The sequence below is a fragment of the Pelodiscus sinensis genome, chromosome 15 (assembly GCF_049634645.1).
Source record: "Pelodiscus sinensis isolate JC-2024 chromosome 15, ASM4963464v1, whole genome shotgun sequence".
Classification (NCBI taxonomy): Eukaryota; Metazoa; Chordata; order Testudines; family Trionychidae; genus Pelodiscus; species Pelodiscus sinensis.
The window spans coordinates 35,133,449-35,157,365 of record NC_134725.1 but is presented as its reverse complement, the minus strand read 5'-3'; the positions used below and the strand labels follow the sequence as shown (position 1 = coordinate 35,157,365).

Below are 23,917 nucleotides of genomic sequence, written 5' to 3'. Positions count from 1 at the left end.
AGCTGACTATTTCTTTCTATTCTCAATAGGTGAAACTTACTCCTGTGCAGAGAAACAGCACAAGGTCTGCACACTGTTTATATCCTATAAAGGCACCATAGGATTTAAACGAGCAAAGGGCCTTGGGCAGTCTTTCTGATTATGGGTGAATTTCATGTTCAATATTTTCCATAGTTCCTCAATGTTTTCCATAGCTCTATATTAATTATGGAGAATCATGTTCTTTGTTGTGCCTTGTATCTTTATTCTTCAATGGTACAGATCAGGTGAGGACACTTGTGAGAATTTCAGTTACTGATCAGCTCTTTTGTACCACTTCTCTATCCCATAAAACATCCATCAAAATCCATTTTATAATGCAAAGGTAGGAGTCCAGAGAGTAACTCTGTAATCTTTTGTAGATACAAAATAGGCCCAAATCTTAGCCCAGGTTTACACTACCTCTTACTTTGGAATAACTTAATATACTCAGGGGTATATAAGTTACACCAATAGTGCCTAGGTGGATAGCCCTATGTTGGTGGCAGAGCTTCTCCTACTAACCTAGGTACCACTTGTAGACATGGATTTATTATGCCCACAGGAGAACACTGTAAATACACTCCAACAGCACCAATGTACTGTTTCTCATGTAGACTAGCCCTTTGGGAACAGTAGCCCCACTCTTGCAATGCTGACTTGTTCCTATAAAGAAGGTGTAAAATGTGAACAGCCCTTGAAATGGGCATAAATACCACTTGCCCTTGGTAGAAGAAGGATTTAAACCAATATAATTCATGTTTTGGAGGAAGTGCTGGCGGATCAGCCTTGCTGCAGATTGATAATCCATGCAGAATAGAGGAGACAGGGAGCTTTGGCCTAGACTCTCAAATGTATTTAGTTGCCTTAATCCCAGTGGCAGTTACACTGTGTTGGGCCTAACATACCACACCAATGACCAAGGGGTGCCCCGATGTCTTGAGAATTATCATTATTAGTGCAGCAATGCCAGGAGATTTGAGTCAGGCTCAGGACTCCATTGGGCTAGCCTAGCAGTGAGCAACCTAGGCTAGACTAGCTATAGGCAACCTGGGCTGGATTACCAAGGAGCAACCTAGGGAAGACTAGCAACAGGCAACCTATGCTAGTGAGTAGGCCACATGAGAGGCCCTCCTTCATCTCACTGGGCTGCAACACTGTTGTAACCAAGGCAGTCTTCCAGGGAAGGGCTGTTTTGCTAACTGTGCTTGCGCACCTAGGATTTGTGGGGTTTGATGACTGAAGGGTAGCAGCTGTGACTGGATGCAGAGAGAGCGCAAGGGTCTCATGGTCAGTGTTGTGTGCAGGCAGCTCGCACTTCACCTCACTCTGCCCTCCCTTTGTGTGTGTGTCACTTGAATAATATCGGCAGGAAAAAACCTACACAGCAGAGAAACCAGCAGAATCTGGCAACCCCATGCATGGGCAATGGTAAATAAAATGTCTCACCGGCCACACATAGAACCCTGATGGGCCAGGTTGCCCACCATTGGGCTGGACCCTTTGTGTACGCAGATGCTTGCCCTCGAACACTTACCACAATGTAAGGAGCCCAATTATATAAATTACTAGCAAACATAGAACCATAGAGCTGGAAGAGACCTCAGAAGGTCATCAAGTCCAGCCCCCTGCTCTAGGCAGGACCAATCCCAACTAAATCAACCCGGCCAGGGCTTTGTCAAGCCGAGACTTAAACACCTCTAGGGATGGAGACTCCACTACTTCCCTAGGGAACCCATTCCAGTGCAAACGGTCTCCTCTCCCAATTCAGAGGAATTTCCACAGACTAAAACTCCCATGATTTCCAATTCCTTAGAGGGAATTTTCCACCCCATTATCATTATTACTTCTAGTCCGCTAAGTAACGCAGCCTGCTTCGATTTTAAGCTGTACTTGTCCCCTGAACGCTTAGTATTCACGCTGCTCCCGGAATAGGTTCCGTTCTACGAGCACATTTCCACAAGCCGCTGGCTTGGTTTTTTCTCCAGCGCCGTTCTCTGCCGGTGACTGCTCCGGGCTCTCCATTATCCTTGACTGCAGGAAAGGGCTCTGCTGGCTTCGGTACTGCTGTCCCTTCGTGCACGGTGGTCCCAATCCGGCCCATTTGCGGAGCAAGATGCAGGAGCTACTTTTGCATGAAGCCTTCCTGAACTAATGCAGACTGAAGAACACTTTCCCATGAGCGCAGAGGAAGGGACGGAAAATGGGGGGGAAGGGGGACAAGAAAATGCGAAGGATGACTCTCGAAGGAATTGAGCAGAGGAACGGAGAAGGGGAGCGTTCACACAGACACATCCAAAGGGACCGGCTGCCGCAGCGGCAGGTGCTTATGCGACAGAGGGGGAGAGCTGCCCATGTAACAGGGGTGGCTTCACTTCCCAGTCCATTCCGAGCGGCTCGGGCTTCTGCGCTGTCTCTTCTCCGCCCTCCCAGTCTCCCGCATTCCCTCTGCCCTCCCCTTCTGCTCTGCCCTGCCCTGCCCCGGGCTGCCCGTGCTCAGCTGGGTGGGGAAGCTGCGCGGCGGCCAGGGGCAGGACTAGCCGGACCGGGAGGAGGAGCCGGGCAGGGGCTCCGGCTGGAGCACTGAGCGCAGTGCCCCGGGCAAGGGGCTGCCGGCGCCCGATGGCTCTCGCAGCGCAGACAGCCGGGCTCAATGTCACCCGGCTGGACCGGGACTGGCAGGAGGTGAGTGGGCGAGACCCTAGGACTCCGCCAGCGAGCCTAGCCCAGAGCCAGCACTAGCTACCCATTCCTTGGTCTCACCACCCACCCAGCCCTCTGAGCCCCTGGCCAGCCCGCACCGTCCGTGCGCTCCAGCTACCCATTCCTCGGATCTCACCTCTTCTATCCCTTAGTCTCTCCATCCGTCCCCTCCGATGTCCCTGCCAACTCATACAGCCTCCCTCTCACCGACCCAATCCCTCTACCCCGCCGTCCCCTCTTAGCTCCCTCTCTACCCATTCCGCCCAATGCTTCCTCTGGCGATAGCAAAACATCGCCTTCGCCTGCTACCATCCTTCCTTCTCCCCTCTCTCCATCTTTCTAATCCCTCCTTCTCTAATTTTCCATCTGCGCTCTGGAGCCATGCAGCTCATGTCGAGCCTCTGTGATGACACGGCACCTTGCATAACCTAGCCCTCAGTAAAGAAAACCTTCTTAAGAGAAATTTGGAGCTGGTTCTTTCAGTTTTAAGGTAGAGACATGGCTTTGAGGTTTTCCATCAAGCACCCAGGGTGTGCCCTGCCCCTCTGTATTTATGATCGAGTTTGGACAATTTAGCCATTTTTATTAGAGATAGAGAATGGGAATGGAGAGTATGGTTACAGCTGCACTTACCACCCGCTTTTTTATGTACCCCCCAGGTTTATTCCTCTATACAATGGATACAGTTTGTCATGGCCACTTTAAGGTACAGTATATTGTTTGAAACTAGTAAGCAAATGTCAGGAATGAGAGCCTTCCCTGTAGCTTGCTTGAAGGTGTATTATTCCCTTTAAATCTCCTTCATTGGAACTCAAGACAGGAATTTATTATTGATTATTGTCTTCTTATTAATCTACTGAATATTTGAGTAAGTTTATCTGTCTGCCTGTGTGTCTGTCCCCTAGCGGACGGACATGCACTCTCTCCCGGCTGTGCCCGCTGGAGCTACAGCAGCCAAGAGGAGGCACTTCTCACCTGGCCCCAAGCTGCTGTGGTGAAAAAGGACTGAGCTAATTCTCTGTCCCTGGGGCAGCCTGCAAACGGAACCCCTTATCCCCACCCCCACCCCAGAGCAATGATTTACATGAAGCAGGGACCTTTTCATTTTATTTTCCAAAGCTCAACAATTAATTGAGTAAAGAACCCAAGAAAGGCCAGGTCAATCTTCTAGAAAGAACATAAAAAAGAGAATAACAACCCAGACATACACAGATCAAGTGAAACAAAATCCAAAGTAGCACTCTCCAACAGACCTGCTCTTCATTTTCTCAGTGTTATAGGTTCCAGCTCAATTATTGCCTATGCTGTCTTCCAAAATGTGGTGAGATCCCCAGAGGTAAGGATTCTGCCTTTCATTTTTTAAGTCTGAATGTTTACTACCCTGAGGATAAATCATGTTTTATGTAACAAAACAGATGTGTGGGCATGAGTTCTCCACTGTGACGGCTTTGACTTCTTAGGCACACTGTTTTTATTATTACCAGAACAAACCAAATGCTTAATACTGTGGGGTAGATGAATAAACAACTCACAGGTATATGTTTTGCTGTAATTATGCACTGCTTCATGAAGCACATGTGCTTTCAATGATTTTTAATCCTTCCCCATAACATGTATGTAAGTGGATAATGCTAAATTGTGCCTATATAGTCTAAGTCAAAGACTGAGAACCAAGAAGCCTTCATTCCAACACTTCACTCTGACACTGACTCTTTTTGGGGAACAGTCACTTTGCCTCTCACATGGATTTTTTTCAGTCTGGCTAAATAGAAACAAGACTAAAACTACTTCAGAAGATGAAGGAAAATAGTTGCGAGGATTAAGAGCATATAGGAGCATGTCAAAGGATATGAGTATTATTGTGTCAAATTCTGCACTCAGATACCCACATTCAACTTCCATTGACTTTTGTGAGGATTCCGCACCTCTGACCAAATATAATTACATGTAAAACTATAAGCATTATCATGACTGCAGCTGAACAAATGTTTCACAACAATTTGTTCATTGAACTTCCTTTTCTGATGATTTAGCAGATTGTAAACCCTTAGATTAACTCATGATTCAAAAAGATACATTGATTTATGCTTCGCTTTTCTACCAAATATGAATAGCCTCAAAATATTTACTGCAAATATTTGAGATTCAAACTTCAGAATTCCCATGGTTTAATTAATTATGCACGTCAGATGGTGTTTCATTTTGCTGACTGAATGACCACTGGAAGTAACCAGTAAACTGTAAATTGCAAATGTTCCAGTCAGAAATAATTTACAATTCACTGTCAATTAAAATGTTTGCATAACATTTGCTTTTCACAAGAATGTGCACTAATAATATTCAAGAACTTCAAAGTTAATGGAAAGTTGAGGGCGACTGAATAGTATTTTGTGTCAGAAATTAGGTGAGCTGTACTTCTAAACCAGTATTCTGTTATAATTTATCAAAGTTTTCTAGTTCTGTATCTTCCTCATCTCCAAAGTATGTCACATATTATGAGTCCCACACACCCAAAACTCCTATGGAACATAGTGTGTGTGAGCTGCAGAGTCCACTGTAAACTTAGGGGACTTACAAAATAGGGGACTTATCCACAAAGAGCAGATAGGGCCTCGGTATATAAGACCTCATAGAAAAAGCCTACCCTAAACACAGAATCAACTTCCTGGAACTCAAATTGATTTACCTTGGAAGAATGATGGCTGGGTTATCCCTGCTAGGATTGGAGGCACTGGCTCTAGGGAGCCCATGTATTTCAACATGAATGGCTAGAGGTGATTAGACTACCCCACCTGTGTCAAAAAGTGTCTTATTTCAAGAACAGTGACATCATTAGTTTGATTACATCAGAACACAGCATTGGCAACTGTGCAGCAGGCTTCGAGACTTGTATGAAAGTTAATTCCTGGCATGGTAGTTAATTCCTGATGCTTCAGCAAAAGCTGCGTATCTCAGTATGCTCCCACTTCCCCCACTGGTTGTACAGTTCTGTAAATGAAAGCCATAGGGAGAATCCTTCCTGATGCTTGTCAGGATCAGATTATTCCCTGATATTTAAAGAGTAATATGTTTAATAGGAAGATTTTTTTCCCAGTTATTGAAAGGTATGGGAATCATAGGTACCTATCTTTCCACACTATAGAACTGGCAGCTGAATGTTTCATTGTTGAAACACATTTTCTGGATCTACAGAATCCAGAAAATCCTCTACATTAACTAAATTGTGTTTAAGGCATGACATGCTAACAAAACAATTTTGCCTGTTTTGTGATAAAAAGAACAGGGTGACTCAAAAATATAAGCAGAGCTAAACCCTGGTGCCTCTATGGGTACAGCATTGAAGAAACAAGGGCTACGTCTAGATGTCTAAGTTTTCCGTTAAAAGCATTTTCGGAACAGAGCGTCTAGATTGGCATGGACGCTTTTCTGCAAAAGCACTTTTTGCAGAAAAGTGTCCGTGCCAATCTAGACGCGCTTTTCCACAAAAAAGCCCTGATCGCCATTTTTGCAATTGGGGCTTTTTTGTGGAAAACAAATCTGAGCTGTCTACACTGACCCTTTGCACAAAAGTTTTGTGCAAAAGGACTTTTGCCCAAACGGGAGCAGCATACTGTTTCTGCAAGAACACTGACAATCTTACATGAGATCATCATCAGTGCTTTTGTGGAAATTCAAGTGGCCAGTGTAGACAGCTGGCAAGTTTTTCCGGAAAAGCGGCTCATTTTCCGGAAAAACTGGCCAGTCTAGACACAGCCAAGGGTTTTTATGCAAACAGATGTGCTTTAAAGTGTCCCCAGCCTAGTCTAAACATATATAAAGTGGCTATACATTTTGTTCAGCTAACCAGCAATTTTGAGCCATTACATTTATTTCCTTCAGTTTATAAATGATTTGGATTTTCTTCCTGAAGGAAATAACTGGCTTGCCTTCCATGTTAACCACAGCATCACCTACTCCTCCAACTTCCTTGTATATGCCTTTACCTAGATAACCCGCTTGATAAATAGTTGAGTTTTGCTACACTTGTACAGACTTGGGTCATCTGTCCACCCATTAAAATTGATCATCGGCCTTCTTCCAGATTTGTTTTTAATATACCCATAGTATCAATCATGCATAGAATGCTACACTGCTGTACACCTGCTTGGTTCTGCATGGAGAAATGGTTGGAAATGTTTCAAAAATGTTTTAAGAGGGATTAATAAATGCAATGAACCTAATGATGGGAAACTAGCTCAAGATACTTAGCAATACAAAATTTGATTCATAGGTTTGCTGAGGTGACGGGTCAATGCACTGTGCTAATAAAAATAGAGATCTTAAGATAAAAATAAAAATTTGCAGTCTCAGCCACTCTATAAAACCTGAAGGAAAAATATACCTTAGAAAGAGCTTAAACAGATTTCACTATCTGTAACTAATAAGTACGGATAAAACAGCCTGCTAGTAGATTTTTATTGCTGCTGCACTGACTAAATCAACAGGTCAGGAAAAAGACAAGTTCAAGCAAATATAGTGATGTGCACATTTATTTTCAATTCAAAAGCAATGTCTGACCAAATTCAGCCCACAAGTAGGTTCCAAGAAATAAATAAGGTTTCCCAAATCTAAAACTTATATAAATGTTTGCATGTTTTGCTTAATTTTAAAAATTCTTAAAAAAAAAGACTAATTTTTTCACTCCTGAATGCTGAAAGTTAGGCACTGAAATCCACATATAGGCACCTAGATAATACAGGCAGTCCCCTGTACACAGCAGGGAGACAGGAGCAAAGCCGCAGAGGCGGGGGACCCCGCCGCCTGTGCGGCTTTGCTCAGGTCTTCCTGCTGTGCTGGGGGGAACTCCCCCAGCACAGCAGGGAGACAGGAGCAAAGTCGCAGAGGCGGCGGGACCTATGCGCCTCCGCGGCTTTGCTCGGGTCTCCCTGGTCTGCTGGGAGGGAGGGGGCACAGCTAGTGCGCCCCCCCCCCAGCAGACCAGGCTTTTGTTGCGGGATGCCTGGGGTAGAGCAGCTGGGGTGCTGCTGGGTTGGTCCTGCGGGGACCTACCCGGCAGTGCCCCAGCTGTTCTGTCCCAGGAGTCCAGATTCAGCCACTGTTGAAACTGATCAGCAGCTGATTCCAGGAAGCCGGGGGCAGAGCAACTCTGCCTAGGGCTTCCTGTAGTCAGCCGCTGATCAGTTTCAGCAGCGGCTGAATCTGGAGCCAGTTCCGACTTACATACAAATTCAACTTAAGAACAAACCTATAGTCCCTATCTTGTACGTAACCCTGGGACTGCCTGTAGGCCTAGTTTCACCTACAACTTACTATGTCAGTGAAAATGTGTTCAGCATTTTTAAACAAGAAAATCTTTCCCTGCAGTGTTTACAACTCAAATGCAGGACTGGCCTAACCATATAGGCGAATGAATCAGTCTCTTAAGATGTGTCAAAAACCTGGCCAGTGGGAGAGGCAGGAATAAGCCTGCAGGCGAACACTTCCCCGCACTGCTGTTCCTCCAACCAGAGATGGGGAAGAGAGGGGGAACAGCAGCACGCAGCGCTTCTTCCTCTCTGTGCCAGGCAGAGCTGGCCATGAAGGGGCTTTAGCATAGGCTCCCCTGCTGCTTCTCCCAAGTTATTGAATGTATGTGTGTGGGAGAGGGGAGGGGGTTAAGTCATAATTCTCCAAAGGTGTAAAACAACCCTTGGGGTGGCCCTGTTCAAATGGATGACTCTTGTGCTAGTGCATGAGAACTTGAAATTGGCTAACTAAAGTGATATTCCATTTTCCAAGCTATGCTATGCAGCAGAGAAACAAACACCCATTGTCAGAAAAACATCTGATTTTTCAAAATATTTCTGTGTTTGTCACCCTGGGTGTTACTAATAACACACCAAAAGGAATGTATGGTATTAAACCATAGATTTTGAATTTTCAGAGCTAGATTTGAAGCAGCTCTCAGGTTATTGGGCAGTTGCAAATGCGGCCCAAGATAATTAAATCTGGGTGCTTCTATTGCAAACCTGTACTGAGTACACAAGTCAATCCAACTTCCTCCATGTAGCGACAGCCGCATTATAAGGCTGGCTTGGCACACAAGTATATCAGGAAAGGATGGTGAAAATGAAATCCTCATTGTAGCTGACCATACAATGCTCACCACGCAAAATGATCAATTCAAATTTTCTAGGTGCGTCCTCTCTTCTACCTGAGCCTCTCTGACCTGTTTTTGGGGATGTGCTGGCTCATTGGAGCACTTCTCTATACCACCCCCAGCACAAATCAAGATGTTGTCTGCTATAATCTTCAAACAACTGGTCAGGTGAGTAACTTTGGGTTATCAGCTTGTGAGGTCAGGTTGCTTTGCACAGGACACAGTGATCCTGGGCTCTGATCCTGGCTCTGACAGTGACTTGCTGAGTGGCCTTAATAGGTAAGAACCCTGTGTCTGGTCTGTAAAATGATATTTGTATAGGCCTATCTCACAAAGGCAAAGTCTTTAAGGCCTGGCCTACACTACTTTGGAAGGTCAAAGTGAGATATGCAACTATGTTGCTGGCGTTGCATATCTTACTTCGACCTTCCGATGTAGTGTAGACTAGGCCTTAAATTACGTAGCTGGACTTGACATATCTGACATTACGTTTCTGTGCCATCTACACAACAGGAGACTAATGGGAGCAAATGTTCCCATCAGCTTCCCTTACTCCTTATGGGCAGGGGCGGCCCGAGGCCGGCTGTGGCAGCTGGCACCCCAGGTGGAAGACACGATCAGCACCCCCGCCTGCACGGCCGTCAATGGCCGTGATGTAATCACGGGGCACCCTGGCGCCCCATGACGTCATCATCAGGCACCAGGGCCGGCAGCACCCTACGCGACCACCTAGTCTGCCTAGGCTCACGGGCCACTCCTGCTTATGAGGAGTAGGAGTACCGGTGCCAATGGGGGCACCTTCTGAGTTTGATTTAGCAGGTCTTAACTAGATCTGCTAAAGCGAACTCCGGTAGATCAATGGGGCAGTATAGATTTTCTGCATAGTGTAGACAAGGCTTAGAGACAGATAGCATTTTAGGGTCACTCTTGGGGAGTATTCTGTTGTCTTTGTCAAATGAATTGATCTCATCTTCTGATGAGCAGGTACCCAAAGCTGCCTCTGTGACTGTACTGCTGTATTTCCATGCTTCTCCTTCCTGTAAAAGAACAAACAAACCCTGGTATTCCCCTCGGGCCTAGCCCTGTAAATCTTATTCATATGAGTAGCCCCCATGGGATTTGTTCCTGTTACCCTTCTACCAATAGTCTCCCAAGCAGTCCCACTGGATTACTCTATGCGCTGCTGTGCTCGTGATACACTCTCAAGGTCAGCTGTATGTCCTATTCTGTGCTGAATTCATGTGCAGGAGCCTCAGTGAAGTGGAAGCATTTTCCTGACAGTTCTCTTTGTCTTGTCGGGTTGCCGTGGCATCATTAGGGTTTCCTCCGGCCAGACTCAATTTGTAGCTGCCTGAAGCATACCAGGTAATGACCAAAAGGAGAGGAAATGTGTGAGGGGCTGCAGGCAGGCTGTGGGGATGGTAGCAATGGATCCGTGCAGAAACCCATTGCCCCGCAATGGCAATAGGGCTTTGGAATGGCTTGTGCTGTAAGGAAGGGAGAAAATTTAGGAAGTACTTTGTCTTTAGGACATTGAGGCTATTTCAAGCAGGTCTGGTCATATTAAAGATGAACTGAGCTGAAGGAGCTTAAGTGGGAAGCAGTGGTGAAAGTAGCTTAAAATTTCTCACAGGCACTGTCCTATCACAACCGGGGTTCCTGCCAACTCTTTAAATAGCTCCCTGCTGGCTTTTGCCACAGCTCAATCAGCTCTTGTTGGAGCTGTGCAATAGGGTGCACCTGCTTACTGTCACCTCTTCTGGGAAGTACAATAGTGCCTTTTAGTGGGACAAACCCTGCCTCTGCCTGCATGGCCAGGAAAATCCCCAGATGCAGAGGAGCTGATGTGCTTGCACTCCAGGGAGGGGAGCAGATGCAAAGATTTGGGTAGCTGCACATGGGGTGTTCTTGCCTGTTCCAGAGACCCCTTTCTGTGGGACCCCCGAGCACACTGGATTTGGGGTTGAGAAAGAGAAAGGACTGACTGATCTGTTATAACTGTGGAGAGGCAGCCTGTTAGCTGTGAAAACCACTGTGCTCCAGAGGCAAGAGTGGTGGTCATGAAATTGCTTCACTTCAGTGCCTAGAGTTGATAAATCCTTCATCTCTGTCCCAAGGAGCTCCCAACTCCCACGCTGGCTTGTGTCAGTGCTAAGGCAAAGAACTTCATCTACAATAACTAACTCTCACACTGTCTCTGTGAGTTACATAAAGGAATCGCTGGGTTGTGTGAGGATGACATCAGGAATTGATAGAAATCAATTCACCCATCACTTCAGTTGGCTAACCACACTCAGCAATGCAAGGCCACCATGATACGGTGAGAAGTGAAGAACACAGAAATCCCATTGAAACTACAGGGCGAATCCAGGGAGACAGCTTTTAATTACTTGATCTTCCGTTTGGGCAAGGCACAGTGTTACTGCCATGGCTCCTACAGGCAGTGCCATGGGATCTTTGGTCACAAGCTGCCAGGAGTTCAGTTTTATGTCTAATATAGAATATAGAGTCAAGTAATTGGCTTTAAAAAAACAACCTGCAAAGGCTGAAAACCATAAAGCTTCTGTTATGTCCTCCCTAGCAGTGTCCATTAGAGTGCAGTTCTCTGGACACAGGGCTAGTAGGTTGTGCCTTCTAGAACAGGAGAAGGCAACATACTGTAAGCAGCAATGTTACATTAATCTCTGGGGTGGTGGAAAAAATGACCTAATAGGTTTTCACTTCTTTAACTGCTATATTGCCATCCAGACGTGACTAGGGCTTGTTCTAGTTTGTAAGCCACATGTTCAGTGACTGACAATGAGGGGAGTGTGCAAGTCTGGTGATCAGGGAAAGTTGCAGTGTTCAGAGGGTGGCCGCTCTCCTTGCTGGTCTGTCAGCAGGCTCCTCTCCTCTCCCCCCACCCTGCTCCATTTCCAGCCAGTGCTGGCTGGTGAGCACAAGGAGGGGGTGGCTGGTTATGTCACCTCTGCTGCCCTCCCATTGGCCTTTTACATGCTTCCCCTCTCACTGTCCTCTCCCTTCTGTGCCTATTCACCCTCCCCCTCCCCACCCAGCCCTGCTGCTCCTTCTTAGCCCCCCTGCAGAGACCCAGCCGCTGGTCCCATCATTCAGCTCACCCCCAGCCTGGCTGGCAGGCCCCTTCCTCCCCCCACTGCCTCTGGCTGGGCTGGCACCCAGGGAAAGCTCAAGACGCTATGGCCCAGGGCACTGGCCAGGAGGAGCCAAGCCCTGCATGTGCCAAAGCCCTGGCGCGGGAAAACGTCTCTGCCCCTCAGCTGAGCTCTGGAGTTGCGAGGAGGAAGTGATTTCCAGCCTGTAGGCCCCTAGACAAGGGCACTTCACCCCCCCTTCATAAGCTGCCCCCACCCTAGGTCCTGCCCCAGGGAGCACGGGACTGCTCTGTCCCTAGGCACCCTCCCCTGCTGAGCCACCTCTCTGGCCTGGTTGGCTGAAGCCCCTGCAGCCGGGGTCCCTGGGCTCTGGTGCTCAATGCACCCTCAGGCCTCAACCCCTTCCTGCCTGTGCTGTAGCCAGGGGACAGGGGGCAGCTGGGTTGGGTTGGAGGCCAGCAGCAGCCTGGAGGTGTGAGCTGCCTTCCTACATCTTTGGGTGACAAGGGACAGGCTGCTTCTATCCACAGAGGAGTGGGGGAGAGGAAGAGACGACCTCTGGAAAACCACGTCCTCCCCACCACTATGCCCCCCCAAGCAGATCCCACCGATTCCCTCCTGCGCTGCGCCCAGAGGCTGCTGCTCGCCACCCCAACTGAAATCTGGGGGCCTGTGACCCTGTATGCCCCTCACATGTTGCTGTGAGACAGTGTGGCACCAGGTACCAGGAGAGGGGGGTACATCCTGGGGACCCAGTGAGGCCTGGCAGGTAGAGGGCACCCGGTAGGGAGGGTTGGGTCAGGTCGGTCAGTCACCCCCATTCCCAGATGAGAGAGGTGTACGGGAATGAGTGTGTCACCTCTCTCTAGGCAAACCTTAGAGATAAGAAGGCAAATAAAAAGACTCCAGCAACACTGCATTCCTTTTTAACAGGGGCTCAGTCTACTTCATGTTATTTTATATGTTTGTACTGCGTAGTTCCAATTGATTTACATTGAACTTGCTTGAATAAGAGTAATTTTACATGGTGTCCCGTATTCAACACAGGGAAATACGGTCACCTATATCTGGTGGAGAGGGCAGGAGAGTAACTCAATGTACAGTATGTGAGAGTGCTCACATTGCTTTATATTTGGTTGCCAGGTTTTTGTGGCACAGTTTTGTGCTGGATTTTTTTTAAACCTCAGTACACATGGGTAATTCTTATTACTCATGACACCAAGTACTGTATTAGGTAGCAGCTATGCCACTTCTAGCTTATCTCTGATCTTTCTAGCTCCTCTTGCGCTGCTGTAAAAACAGTGATATGTGTTCACCTTGCGGTAAGGAACAAAAGGTTTTGTGTGCAATTCAGTCATTAGGGAAGGCATGGTGATAATTCTTGACAATGAGGATATAGTCAACTTGAAGGTTGTATGAGGAGGTCCTGTTCATGGGCCACATAGGTAAGTTTGCTGTTGGAAAACTATCATGAGGCCATCGTTCTTATGAGTGGTGTGAGGATCCCATCGTCCAGATCTGGCTCAAAGAGAGCTGGAATTAGATTGCCTTGGCACATACCTATTTGAGGAGTGACAATGCCTGCTGTTTGTCTGGTTCTGTTTACTCCAGTAAAGGTTGGAATACAAGTTTGCCTGGCATCCAGGTGCTGTTTGGCGTCACAGGAGATGTGGGTTTGGCAGTGACTTCAGAGACACCTCCCTTTGTGATTGAAGGGCAATGAAGGAGACTGTGAGCTTGAGGCAAAGTTCTGGCCCCACTGAATTCAGGGGGTGGCCCTGTCTGCCTCCCCGGTCTACGGCAAAGCAGCTTGGGAGCCTCTGCAAGAAACTGGAGGAAATGGAACCTAAAAGAATAGCTGCAAAATGGGGGAGGCTGGTGTTCCTTGGAAGCATGAAGTCTTGGCCAGTGCAGGAGGCAAGACGCTGGATGACACAGACTTGCAGGGCAATCAGGTACAGCAAGTCTGGGGTCCTGATGAGAGGGATCCATCAGCACCTGGCTAGCCCCAACGTGAGAGATGGCAGTGGGGGAGCTCCTGTTTAGATGTTTAGGCTACTGCTGCCACCTCCTGAATGCAGTGACCACGCGTGAATCATTATCCTGAACACTTATGGTTACATAGGTGAAGGTAGCCAGGGAAGGGGGCTATACGGCACTCACTAGTCCCCCCAAGCCTGTACCCAGGAAAGGACAAAGGCAATGCCTGTCTGATGGGAGAGTATGTAGGTCTGGCAGATCCAACTTGCACTCTGGCAAGATTTGTTCCTGCTATTTACTCTAGGACAGAATTAAAACAACTCAAGTGCTTGCCATAGCAACCCCTGCCTCACATGGGTGGGATGTGTGATAAGGCGCTGGGCAGGAAGAGGAGGAGCAAGAACTCAGGCACATAGGAGACAGCTTGAACAGCACCTCAGCAGAGAGGTGTAAAGTAAACTTTCCATCATCCACACTTCCATTGCAGAGGCCGACAGACTTGCCAGCCCCTTAGGTCAGGTGGGTGTGTTGTGGCTCCATGCTCTTGGAAGGGGTGGGGCCTTGGGCAGAAGAGGCTTCTGGACTATGTACCCCCAATACCGGTCCTTAGCGCTGCCCAGAGTGTGCTGTTCAAGGCTCTGGCGGCAATTTAAATAGCCTGGGACTCCAGCTGCCACCACTGCCACCGTAGCAGTGGCTGGGAGTCCCAGACCCCTTTGAATCGCCAGCTCCTGGACAGTTGCCCCTTCTCCCCTCCCCCATCAATGGTCCTGTTCCAATCCCTTCCCTGTCCTTATTCCAAGAATCTCAGGGGTGCTGCATTTTGTAGGCATGCAGTAAACGACAACAACATTACATTCCTTTTGTCAGAATGCTCCTTGGCACAGATAAATGCTTATAAAGTGTATTAGGAGCAGAGATGGGCAACAGATGGTTATTTATTACTGTTCTTAGAATAAGTGCAAAGGGACAGCAGTGCAAGGTCCCTCCTGCTGCCTCACCATGTGACCTGGAAGGATTACCAACAAAAATAAAAGGATTTTAGATTGCATGGCCCATTCACTCTTCGGCATTTCTCTTGAGAACCAGAAGCTCAGTTAATGCCAGTTATAGGAATGGTTAAAGCCAGACGGAGACCATACACATTTCATCATATCAACCACTGAACAGCTGTCAAATGGTAAAAGCATTCTCAGTCACGATCAACCTATACTAGATTATTCATTTTTCAACGGTGCTCATCACTTTGAGGCCCGCACGACATCCCATGAGATAGAGAAGTAGGATCCCCATTTTACAGACAGAAAACTGAGACACAGTGCTGACACAGCTTGCCCAAAGTCACACAGGAAGACTGTGCCAGAATTGTGTCTTGACCATTCTCCCCAAATTTGAAATGTCAATCTAAAAGTTAAAGGCTCTAAGACTAAATCCATTATCAGTCTCTTGAGTGACCTAGCCTCTTCCCATTTCCATGATTTCATTAGTTTTCTCGGAACACAGCGTTATCAGGAATAATTCTGGTATTATTTTTCACTGGCTTGTTTCTCTATTATGATACTGTTTGAACCTGTCTAGAACTGTTTGTGTTTTCACACAAAAACAAGCATCTTAATTATGCTCTGCTTTACCAGTGGGGCTCATAGAGTTTCTACTACTTTCTTAAATGGAAGATAATACAAATCGTAGAGGGGTAGCCATGTTAGTCTGTAACTTTAAAAATGAGTAGTCCTGTGATGCCTTAGAAACTAACAAAAATATATAGGATCATGGATAAAAACCACTTAATCAGATGAGTTGGAGTGGAAATAACAGAATCTAAGATATATATAATAGCAAAAGAGTTATCTGTCAATTGTAGGACCAGTGCTAATGAAGCCAATTAAGCGGGCTGGAGGTGTCCCATTTTCAGCTTTTAATGTGAAAATGCAAATATCAAAGGCAGGGAAAATTGGCTTTCTAGTGTGATAACCAATTAATGTCTTTATTCAAGCCCAGGATAGCAATACCAAATTTGTAAATGAATTCCAATTCAACATTCTCTTTCTGTAATTGGGTAGTGAAATTCCTTTGTGTTCAGGCTACTTTTAAATCCATGACTGAGTGTCCATGCAGGTTAAAATGTTCCCCTATAAATTATAGAAATCATAGGTCCTCTCTCCAAATGCAAGGCTATGTTTATCTCAGCATAACTTCACTGTGGTCAGTGGAGTTACAGGTTGGGAGTTTCAATCTATGATTGACCACAAATGAGTTTGGACCACACTTTGTTTCCTTTTCCTTGAGGATTTCCTCCCCTGCAGTCCCCAGCACTTAGCTGAACAAATGAAATGACAAAGTTACATGCTTTCTCCTCAGCTGCCCCTTTCTCATTGTAACCCTGGATTCCATGCGGCAATAACCCACAGAGAGGGCAACATGCTGTAATTGCACACTTCATCTGCCGTCTCCCCAATTAAGTTCTAATGACCTAATCACAATCCTGGTAGATTCCACTCTGTTTGGCTTGCACAATGGAAAATCACAGAATGATTATAAGTAACAACTGAAAAGGGATAAACAAAGAGCTCCTGCTTTCTCCTACACTCCAGCTTTATTTCTCTATGCCAGGCTCCGATGGGGACCATGGCCTGCCTGCTGGATTATCTTCGACACCACAGAAGCTGAGTGCTGGGAGCTAGGAGAGCAGGGCTGATTTCCTGGTTCTGCCAAAGCAGTGGGGGGTAACCTGTGGTCTGTGAGCCACATGCAGCCCACCAGGGTTCCACGTGTGGCCTGTGAGATATTTTGTCTATCCTTGTCCATGCACATGGTTGCCAGATTCTGCTGGTTTCCATCCATAAAGCAGTTTTTTTCCTACTGGTACTGCTAAAATGTCACACACACAAAGCAAGGGCAGGTGAAGTGAGGTGCATGCTGACTGCACACAGCACTGACTGGGAGAGCCATGTGCTCCCTTTGCATCCAATCACAGCGCTGCTACAGTTCAATCAACACCTCCTGCAAGATCTAAGTATATCAACGCAGTTAGCAAAACTACCCTACCCTGGGAGACTGTCGTTATGACAATCTTGCAGCCCACTGAGATAAAGGAAGGCCACTCGTGCGGCCTACTTACTAGCCTAGGTTGTCATGGCTATACCAAAGGCTCAGTGAGAGGCCTTCGCTAAGAGTGTGTGCCTTAGCACCACCACCTGCACAATGAGGGTAATAACATTTTCTTAGCTCCCTTGGGGCTGGAAGATAGGTAAATGGGTTATGTTTGTAGTGAGCGTTGAGCTCCCCATGGAAGGCACTGAGAAGGCAATGGTTCCTTTAAAAATCCTACAATGAGCCAGAGGGTCACTGCAAGCACATCTTAAGTAATCGTCACTTCTTTTGATCTCCCTACCGATAGCTAAAAACATTTGTGTTTGCAGTGGGGCTGTCTGCACAGCAAAGAATAACCAATGGCTGACCTGTTCCAGCTGACGCTGGCTCATGGGGCTCAGAGCGCATGGATATTTGATTGCAGTGCAGATTTCTGGACTTAGGCTGCAGTCCAAGCTCTGGGTCCCGGCCCTTCCACACAGTCCTGGAGCCTGAGCCACAGGCCAAGCCCAGACATCTGCAATAAAACACCCCTAAATCCAGTGCCCCACATGCCTGAGTCAAATGGGCCAGCTGTGGGTAACTAGTTGCTGCATAGACATATCTCATGAAGCAAGAAACCCAGTTTCTTGTATTTCTTCAATGGTCTCCCATGTAGGGATGTAATAGAGTCAACTAACCGATAAGCAAAAGCTTATAGGTTAATGTTACAGACTACAGGCATTCCTCTCTCCCTCTCTCTCTCTCTCTCACACTCACACACACACACACAGTGTAATGGAAGCAAATTAAGTGGCAGTCTGTGCTGTCTCATGAGAGAGACAACGTAGAAGGCATAGCTTAGGGACAGGAGGACCAACATGGGTTTCAGCCATCTTTGTACTGTCTCAATTTTGTACTGCTGGGGAGTTGGATCAGATTGGCCCCTGATGTAACTGTTGGGGAGCTGCTCTGATGTAAGACAGGGTCCCCTCAGGTGCCTGTGAGCTGTGCCCATAGTGCTGGAATGTGATGGGCATGTGGTCTTCTGATCCCAGCTCCGTTCCCAGCCACAGGCACCAACTCTGCATGGGCGCTGGGGCTGGTGCATCCATGGAAAATACAGTGGGTGTTCAGCACCCCCAGTGGTGACTCTGCTGATTGCTCATTTCCCTCTCTCCCAGTGCCTCCCATGGTGCTGAGGAAGGGGGAAGAACAGGGGCAAGAAGAGGGTGCAGGAAGAGATGAGACAAGGGGGTGGATTTGAGGAAGTGTGGAGGTGGGTTTGGGGAAGGGGAGGAGTGGGAGCAGGGTGGAAAGGGGAAGGCCCTGGGCAGAGGGGCTGAGCACACCCCAGGAACTGAGGAAGTCAGTGCCTGTGCCCGCCAGCTTAGCCCCTTCACTGGGGGCCTCTGAAGGAAGCAATGCTGGGTTGCTTACTCCAGCCCTGTGCTGCTCCAGAAAATTCTCTCCTTCCCTCCCCCTCCACCCTTTGTAGCTCCTTTACTGCAGCTGGAGCAGCCTGCAAGTTCAGAGGGAGGGCCAGAATCGCCTCTTAATTTTTGGCAGGTACTGATTTTTGTGTCTGGCTCTCTAGGCATTTCTACCAGGCTCAGCACTCTGAATTTCTCTTGAGCGCTTTGTGTTTCCCTCTCTCAGGACTCGTTTTTATCACTTGCACGGTGTTGTTTTCTCAAGGGCTCTGGGTTCATTGGAGCTAAAAGGGGCTAAGGTACAAACGATAATTTGATGGAATTACATATGGCCTGTTTTTATTTTTCAGATATTTTATGTAGCGTCCTTTCTGTACACTGTCAACTATACTTGGCATCTGTACATGGATTTAAAGGTGAAATACAATCAGAACCTGTACAGCATACCCCCCCACGTGAGTGCTACCTGGATAATTTTTTATATTATTTATTGTGTGTTAAGAACTAATGTTGTGCATGGTGTTATACAAGAATAAACTCAACAACAATGCTTGCCATAAAGAGCTTATGCTCTAAGGCCCTGATCCTGCCTCTGATTCTGTCTGAGCCGGTGCCTGTGCCCAGAGCGTCTGACAGACTTGCTGTGCTCTGGACAAAATTGGAGGGGGGGAGGGATGCAGCTCTGAACTCTCGAAAGGGAGGAGCCTCAGGTAGAAGGGGCAGGGCTGGGGTCAGCCTCCATCAGCCAGTCCTTCAGCACCACCTGGAGTGTGCTGTCCAGACTCGGGTGATTATTTAAAGAACCTGGGGCTCCAGCCACCACTGCTGCCCCAGTCCAAAACAGAGAAGACAAGCTGCCCAATGGGTCTCATAAAATAACCAGGAGGGCTAGACTCTCAGCTGATATATATGCCCATAGCTCTCTTAAAGTCACTGTACTTTTGACACCAGCTGAGCCTCTGGCCCTGAGTAGATTATTATTGTCGCTAACCTACTTCTAGTGGGCATTGCAGAAGAAATGACCCTTCCGGAGGGGTTTTCAGGAAAGCAATAAGTCTTGACAAGCCAGAATGCTGGGGAGGCAACTTGGGCATGAGCATGGAAAAAGGCTCAGAGATTGACCATAATGCCTTGATGCTTCAGTTTCCACACCTGTAATATGGGGATAATACTTACTGGCTATCTCACAGGAGTGAGTTATTTCTGTGAAGTGCTTTAAGAGCTTCAGGTGAGCAGTGTGATGGAAGTGAATTGGCATTTAAAGTACTATTCATACTTTGTGCGGGACAGATTAGCTCTGTGGAGAAGGGGTCCTACTATCGTCATTAGCCTTTAAAAATGACTCTTCAAGATCACGCGTGACCCCAGGAACAGAGAAACAAGGATATAGTCCTCAGAAAAACACACTTTGCGTGCAAGCTAAATAAACACTTCACACACCCTGTGACCAAAATCTTTCTGTTCAGAGCAGTTTCCTTGTTCGCACTTGGCTGCACTCTGAGTCACTGCTATTTGTCTGAGAATTCCTTGTGGCATATTGTTACCGAACAACAATTTCTTTATATACCTTCTTTGGCTCATCTCAGTAAACACACTAGCTATATTTCTGCATTTCATTCCACTTCTTAGTTGAGACTTCGCATAGACTTCACCCTATACAACATAGTGTTAAATTCCTTAGAGGGCTCCCATTTTGTGTCTCTATTGGAGAGCAGCAAACTTGACACTTTTAAGAACTTCCGTTCTTAGATTTTGGACTAGCTCATGAGGGCATTATTTTTCTTTCTTCATTAGTCCTTATGTTCAGATCCCAGTTTCTTTTCAAACCTTTTATTTCTAATAATCAGCCGCCCAAACTCTGGGATTATATGAAATTTAGGTCTCAGTCTTGTGACTTGCAGTCATCTCCAATCCTTTATTTCAGATTTAGGGCTCAATCCACCTGGATTGATCTCACTACTACTCCATCATAGATTCATAGAATCATAGAGCACTGCAACTGGAAGGGACCTCGAGAGGTCATCGAGTCCAGTCCTCTGCCCTCATGGCAGGACCCTGTACCATCTCTAGACCATCTCAGATAGATGTCTGTCTAACCTGCTGTTAAATATCTCCAGAGATGGAGATTCCACAACCTCCCTAGGCAATTTATTCCAGTGCTTAATCACTCTGACAGGAAGTTTTTCATAACCTAAGGGTCTCTTTTTTCCCTAAAAACCAAAGGAGCTCAGTCTTCTCCCTTCTTCCCTGCCTACACGTTTCTGAAAAAGACAGATTCTGAAGATGTGATATATTCAGGACACAATCTGGTTTGACAAGCAGCTGTGTTCCCTCAGCTCTCTAACTGGGCTGCCTTTTACACTGGTTTTGCAGTGGTCATTAACAGTCCTGATCTGCTCTTTCACAGCCTCCAGCATTTAAATTATTCCCAGTTACATTGTGAGTGCTGCAGCCAACCAGTTTGGATTTACACTGCAAGGCAACATCAGCAAACTCCCAGTCCCAGACTTTCCCCAGAAATGTCTGTCTTGTACTGCTCAGCTCCCTCCTGGACAATGCCAGCTCATATAAAGTTGGGCATTTTATTCATCAGAAATGATATGCACAAATTCTGTTGTCCCAAATGGAGTTTCCTAAACTCTTCAGCTCAAACACACTGGTTTAGACAAAATATAAACAAGTTTATTAGCTGCAAAGAGAGAGATTTTACAGGAATGCAAGTAATGAGTCATAAAAGTCAAAGAAGAGTTTAGAGAAAAAATAAATGTAAAATGTAACTAATGCCTAACTTAACAAATATGGATGAATTAAAAGCCGTCTCTCAAAACACATTTCAGGAGAACATTTTTCATTTGGGATCCTTCCCCCAGTCCCATGCTGTTTCCTTTATTCTTTGGATGTTGTGAACGTCTTGGGCATAGAGAAAGGGAGATGCCATTTTGGGGGTCTGCTATCCCTTCTTCTTGGCCTTTCCCTGGTTCAAGAAGCTTCTCCAGGTGAACTTTAGGAGCCAAATAGTCTCTGTGGATAAGAATCCCATGCTGTTTGTTTGCTAAGATGTAGATTTTTCACCCAACACTTCTTTCCAGCCATAGAATGGGCATTTGAGCAGGTAAGGGACCATTTAGTCTTTTTACACCTGTGGCTGAGGCATCTGGTTGTCTTTTGTCTCTGAGGAAATGGTTTAGCCACTTCCCAGCCTTGGCACCTGTCTTAGTAATACCCTACAGTGAAATCTTGTGACTGCATGCAATTTTGCCGTAATACCTCATAAGGCATAGTGTGCAAGGGGTGAATAGAGAGGTACAGACAGTCGCAGCTCCATTATAACAAAGCTGCCCGAGGGTTAACCACTGGTGTCTGGGGTCAGCAGGTTAGGTGGCCTGATAAGCAGATAAGCAGAGGAGACTGGTGAGAAGGGAACGGAGTGGGGGGACCAGCCTGGTAACCTTCCCAGCCTGAGGAAGGGCGATCACAACCCCCCCTTTGCCTCAAGCTCCACCTCGCTCTACTTTTGCTCTGCTCTCTCCCTGCTTCTTTCTTCCCCTGAGGAGGCCCTGGGGTACTAGTGGTGCTGGAACGCTGGGACTGGCAGCAGGGGTCCATTCCTCCCTGCACTCATTGGCAGTGGTAGGGAAAGCAGAGCCAGATGACCCCAGCTCATTTGCTCCCTGCAGGGCAGTCTTGCCCCCTCTCCCAGAGTGGTACAGCCAGGTGAGGAAAGCATCTGGGGCCCCCTTACTCTACTCTCCCTCACTGTTTCTGGTGAGGGAATGGGGGGCAGACCCCTGCTGCAGGTGCCATGGCCCCCGCCCTGCTAGTCCCCCCACTACTCCCCACACTGGCTGCTGGCCATCCTTACCAGTCCATGGCATTTGACCCCTCATGCCCCTATGAACAGGTCATCTACTACCATGTTTTCCTTAAACTTTCATAGACACAATTTCAATATCAAATTCTTGGTGTATCAGGCTCCAGCGCAGAAGCTTGGAATTTGAGTCTTCAGTGTTGTTTAACCAGATGGTGAATGATCTGTTAGGACCTTGCACTTTCTGTTAAAAAGGTAAAGTTTAATTACACTATAGCACAGCCTTCCAAAAACACAACAATTCTGTTTGGTGGGTATCAATATTTTGCTCTTGTTAGTCTCCCCTGATTGCATCAGCACAACACCTAAAACCATGTCTAATGTGTCAGCACTAGGGATGTTAAATATCAGTTAATTGAATAGTCAGTTAACCTCATGAATTCTTATCAGTTACTCGACTATTCTATAGTCTGAGGGGGTGAGACTGGCAGCCAGGGCACTCCCAGCCCTACGCCTGAGGAGTCAGCAGCGTGGGGTTCAAGGCGGGAGCTAATCCCCGAGAGGAGCCAGTTTAAAAACCAACTTCCGCTCACAGATCAGTTGCCTGTTGCCTCCCCGCTGCTGCCTCTGATACAGATGCAGCAGCACGGGGTGGCTGCAGCCCCTGTCCAGGAAGGGGGACTGAGCTCCTGGACCCAACACGAGCTGGAACTGAGCCGTGCTGCCTGCCTGCCTGGCTCCTAATACACTTTAAATGCAGTCACAGCAGAGATAGTTCCCAGACCTGGTATTAGCCAGGACTGAGCAGACAGATGACCAGGCTGCTAAAAAATTTACTGGCGGAGGGGAAATGCATATAGTCTCTAGCATTAAGCTTTTGTTTATTGGTTAATCGGTTAATCTACTGCACTATGACATCCTTAAGTGTTCACCTCGGTCAAACATTTTGTCAGAATCTGGACTAGCTAGAACAGGCTTTTCAGACAAGCTTTCCTTTACCTTATCAAAGCCTTCCTAGTATGCCTTTGTCCAAATGACTTTGTCAGGTTTAGTCTTTTTATATAGATCAGTGACTACAGATGCAAAGTCACTGAACCCACACACAAAGTGTCTGGAATAGTTTACCAGACTTATGAAAGTTGGACCTGTTCCATGATATGAGGCAGGGGCCAATTTACAATGGTCTCAACTTCTAGGTCATCACTTTTTAGGGGATCAGAACCAGTGTTCTCTATAAGCTATGCTCTTGTGTGGCTACTCAGGAGCCATTCCAGTGCTACCCAGCTGATTAGCGGAGTGCCCGCAGCTAGGTTTTTTTGTTTCTGTGGGTGGTGCACATTCTCATGTGCCTCAGTGCACTTAAATATTATTCTGCACATAGATGGGAAAAATATGCACAAGAATGTAAAAGATTAAAGAGAACATTTACCAGAGGATATTTGACTTCCTTCTGCTCAGTGTTCCAAATAAGGAACTCTGGCTGCTTGTGTTTTACAAATAGAGGCTTTTATAGGTAGGCCTGTCTCTCTGAGTTTTGGCAGCACAATTTCCAAGTGGTTTTTGTGATCAGCCCAAGGATTGCTAGATATTGCAATAAAAAAGACAAGTAGTCCGGTGGCACCTTCGACTTGGTCTACACTAGGAAGTCATTTTG

The 23,917-nt window shown here is 46.9% G+C and overlaps 1 protein-coding gene across 1 annotated transcript in view; it reads left to right on the top strand.

The window, feature by feature from the left end:
• The first annotated feature begins 2,497 nt into the window (after positions 1–2,497).
• Positions 2,498–23,917, top strand: part of TMEM116 (transmembrane protein 116) — a 34,509-nt gene continuing 13,089 nt past the window's right edge. The window contains exons 1-5 of the mRNA XM_006121773.4: positions 2,498–2,703; positions 3,381–3,427; positions 3,994–4,057; positions 8,897–9,028; positions 18,806–18,910. Of these exons, the coding sequence (XP_006121835.2) occupies positions 2,641–2,703; positions 3,381–3,427; positions 3,994–4,057; positions 8,897–9,028; positions 18,806–18,910 (411 nt within the window). The 5' untranslated portion in view covers positions 2,498–2,640. The remainder of the gene's footprint in view (positions 2,704–3,380; positions 3,428–3,993; positions 4,058–8,896; positions 9,029–18,805; positions 18,911–23,917) is intronic.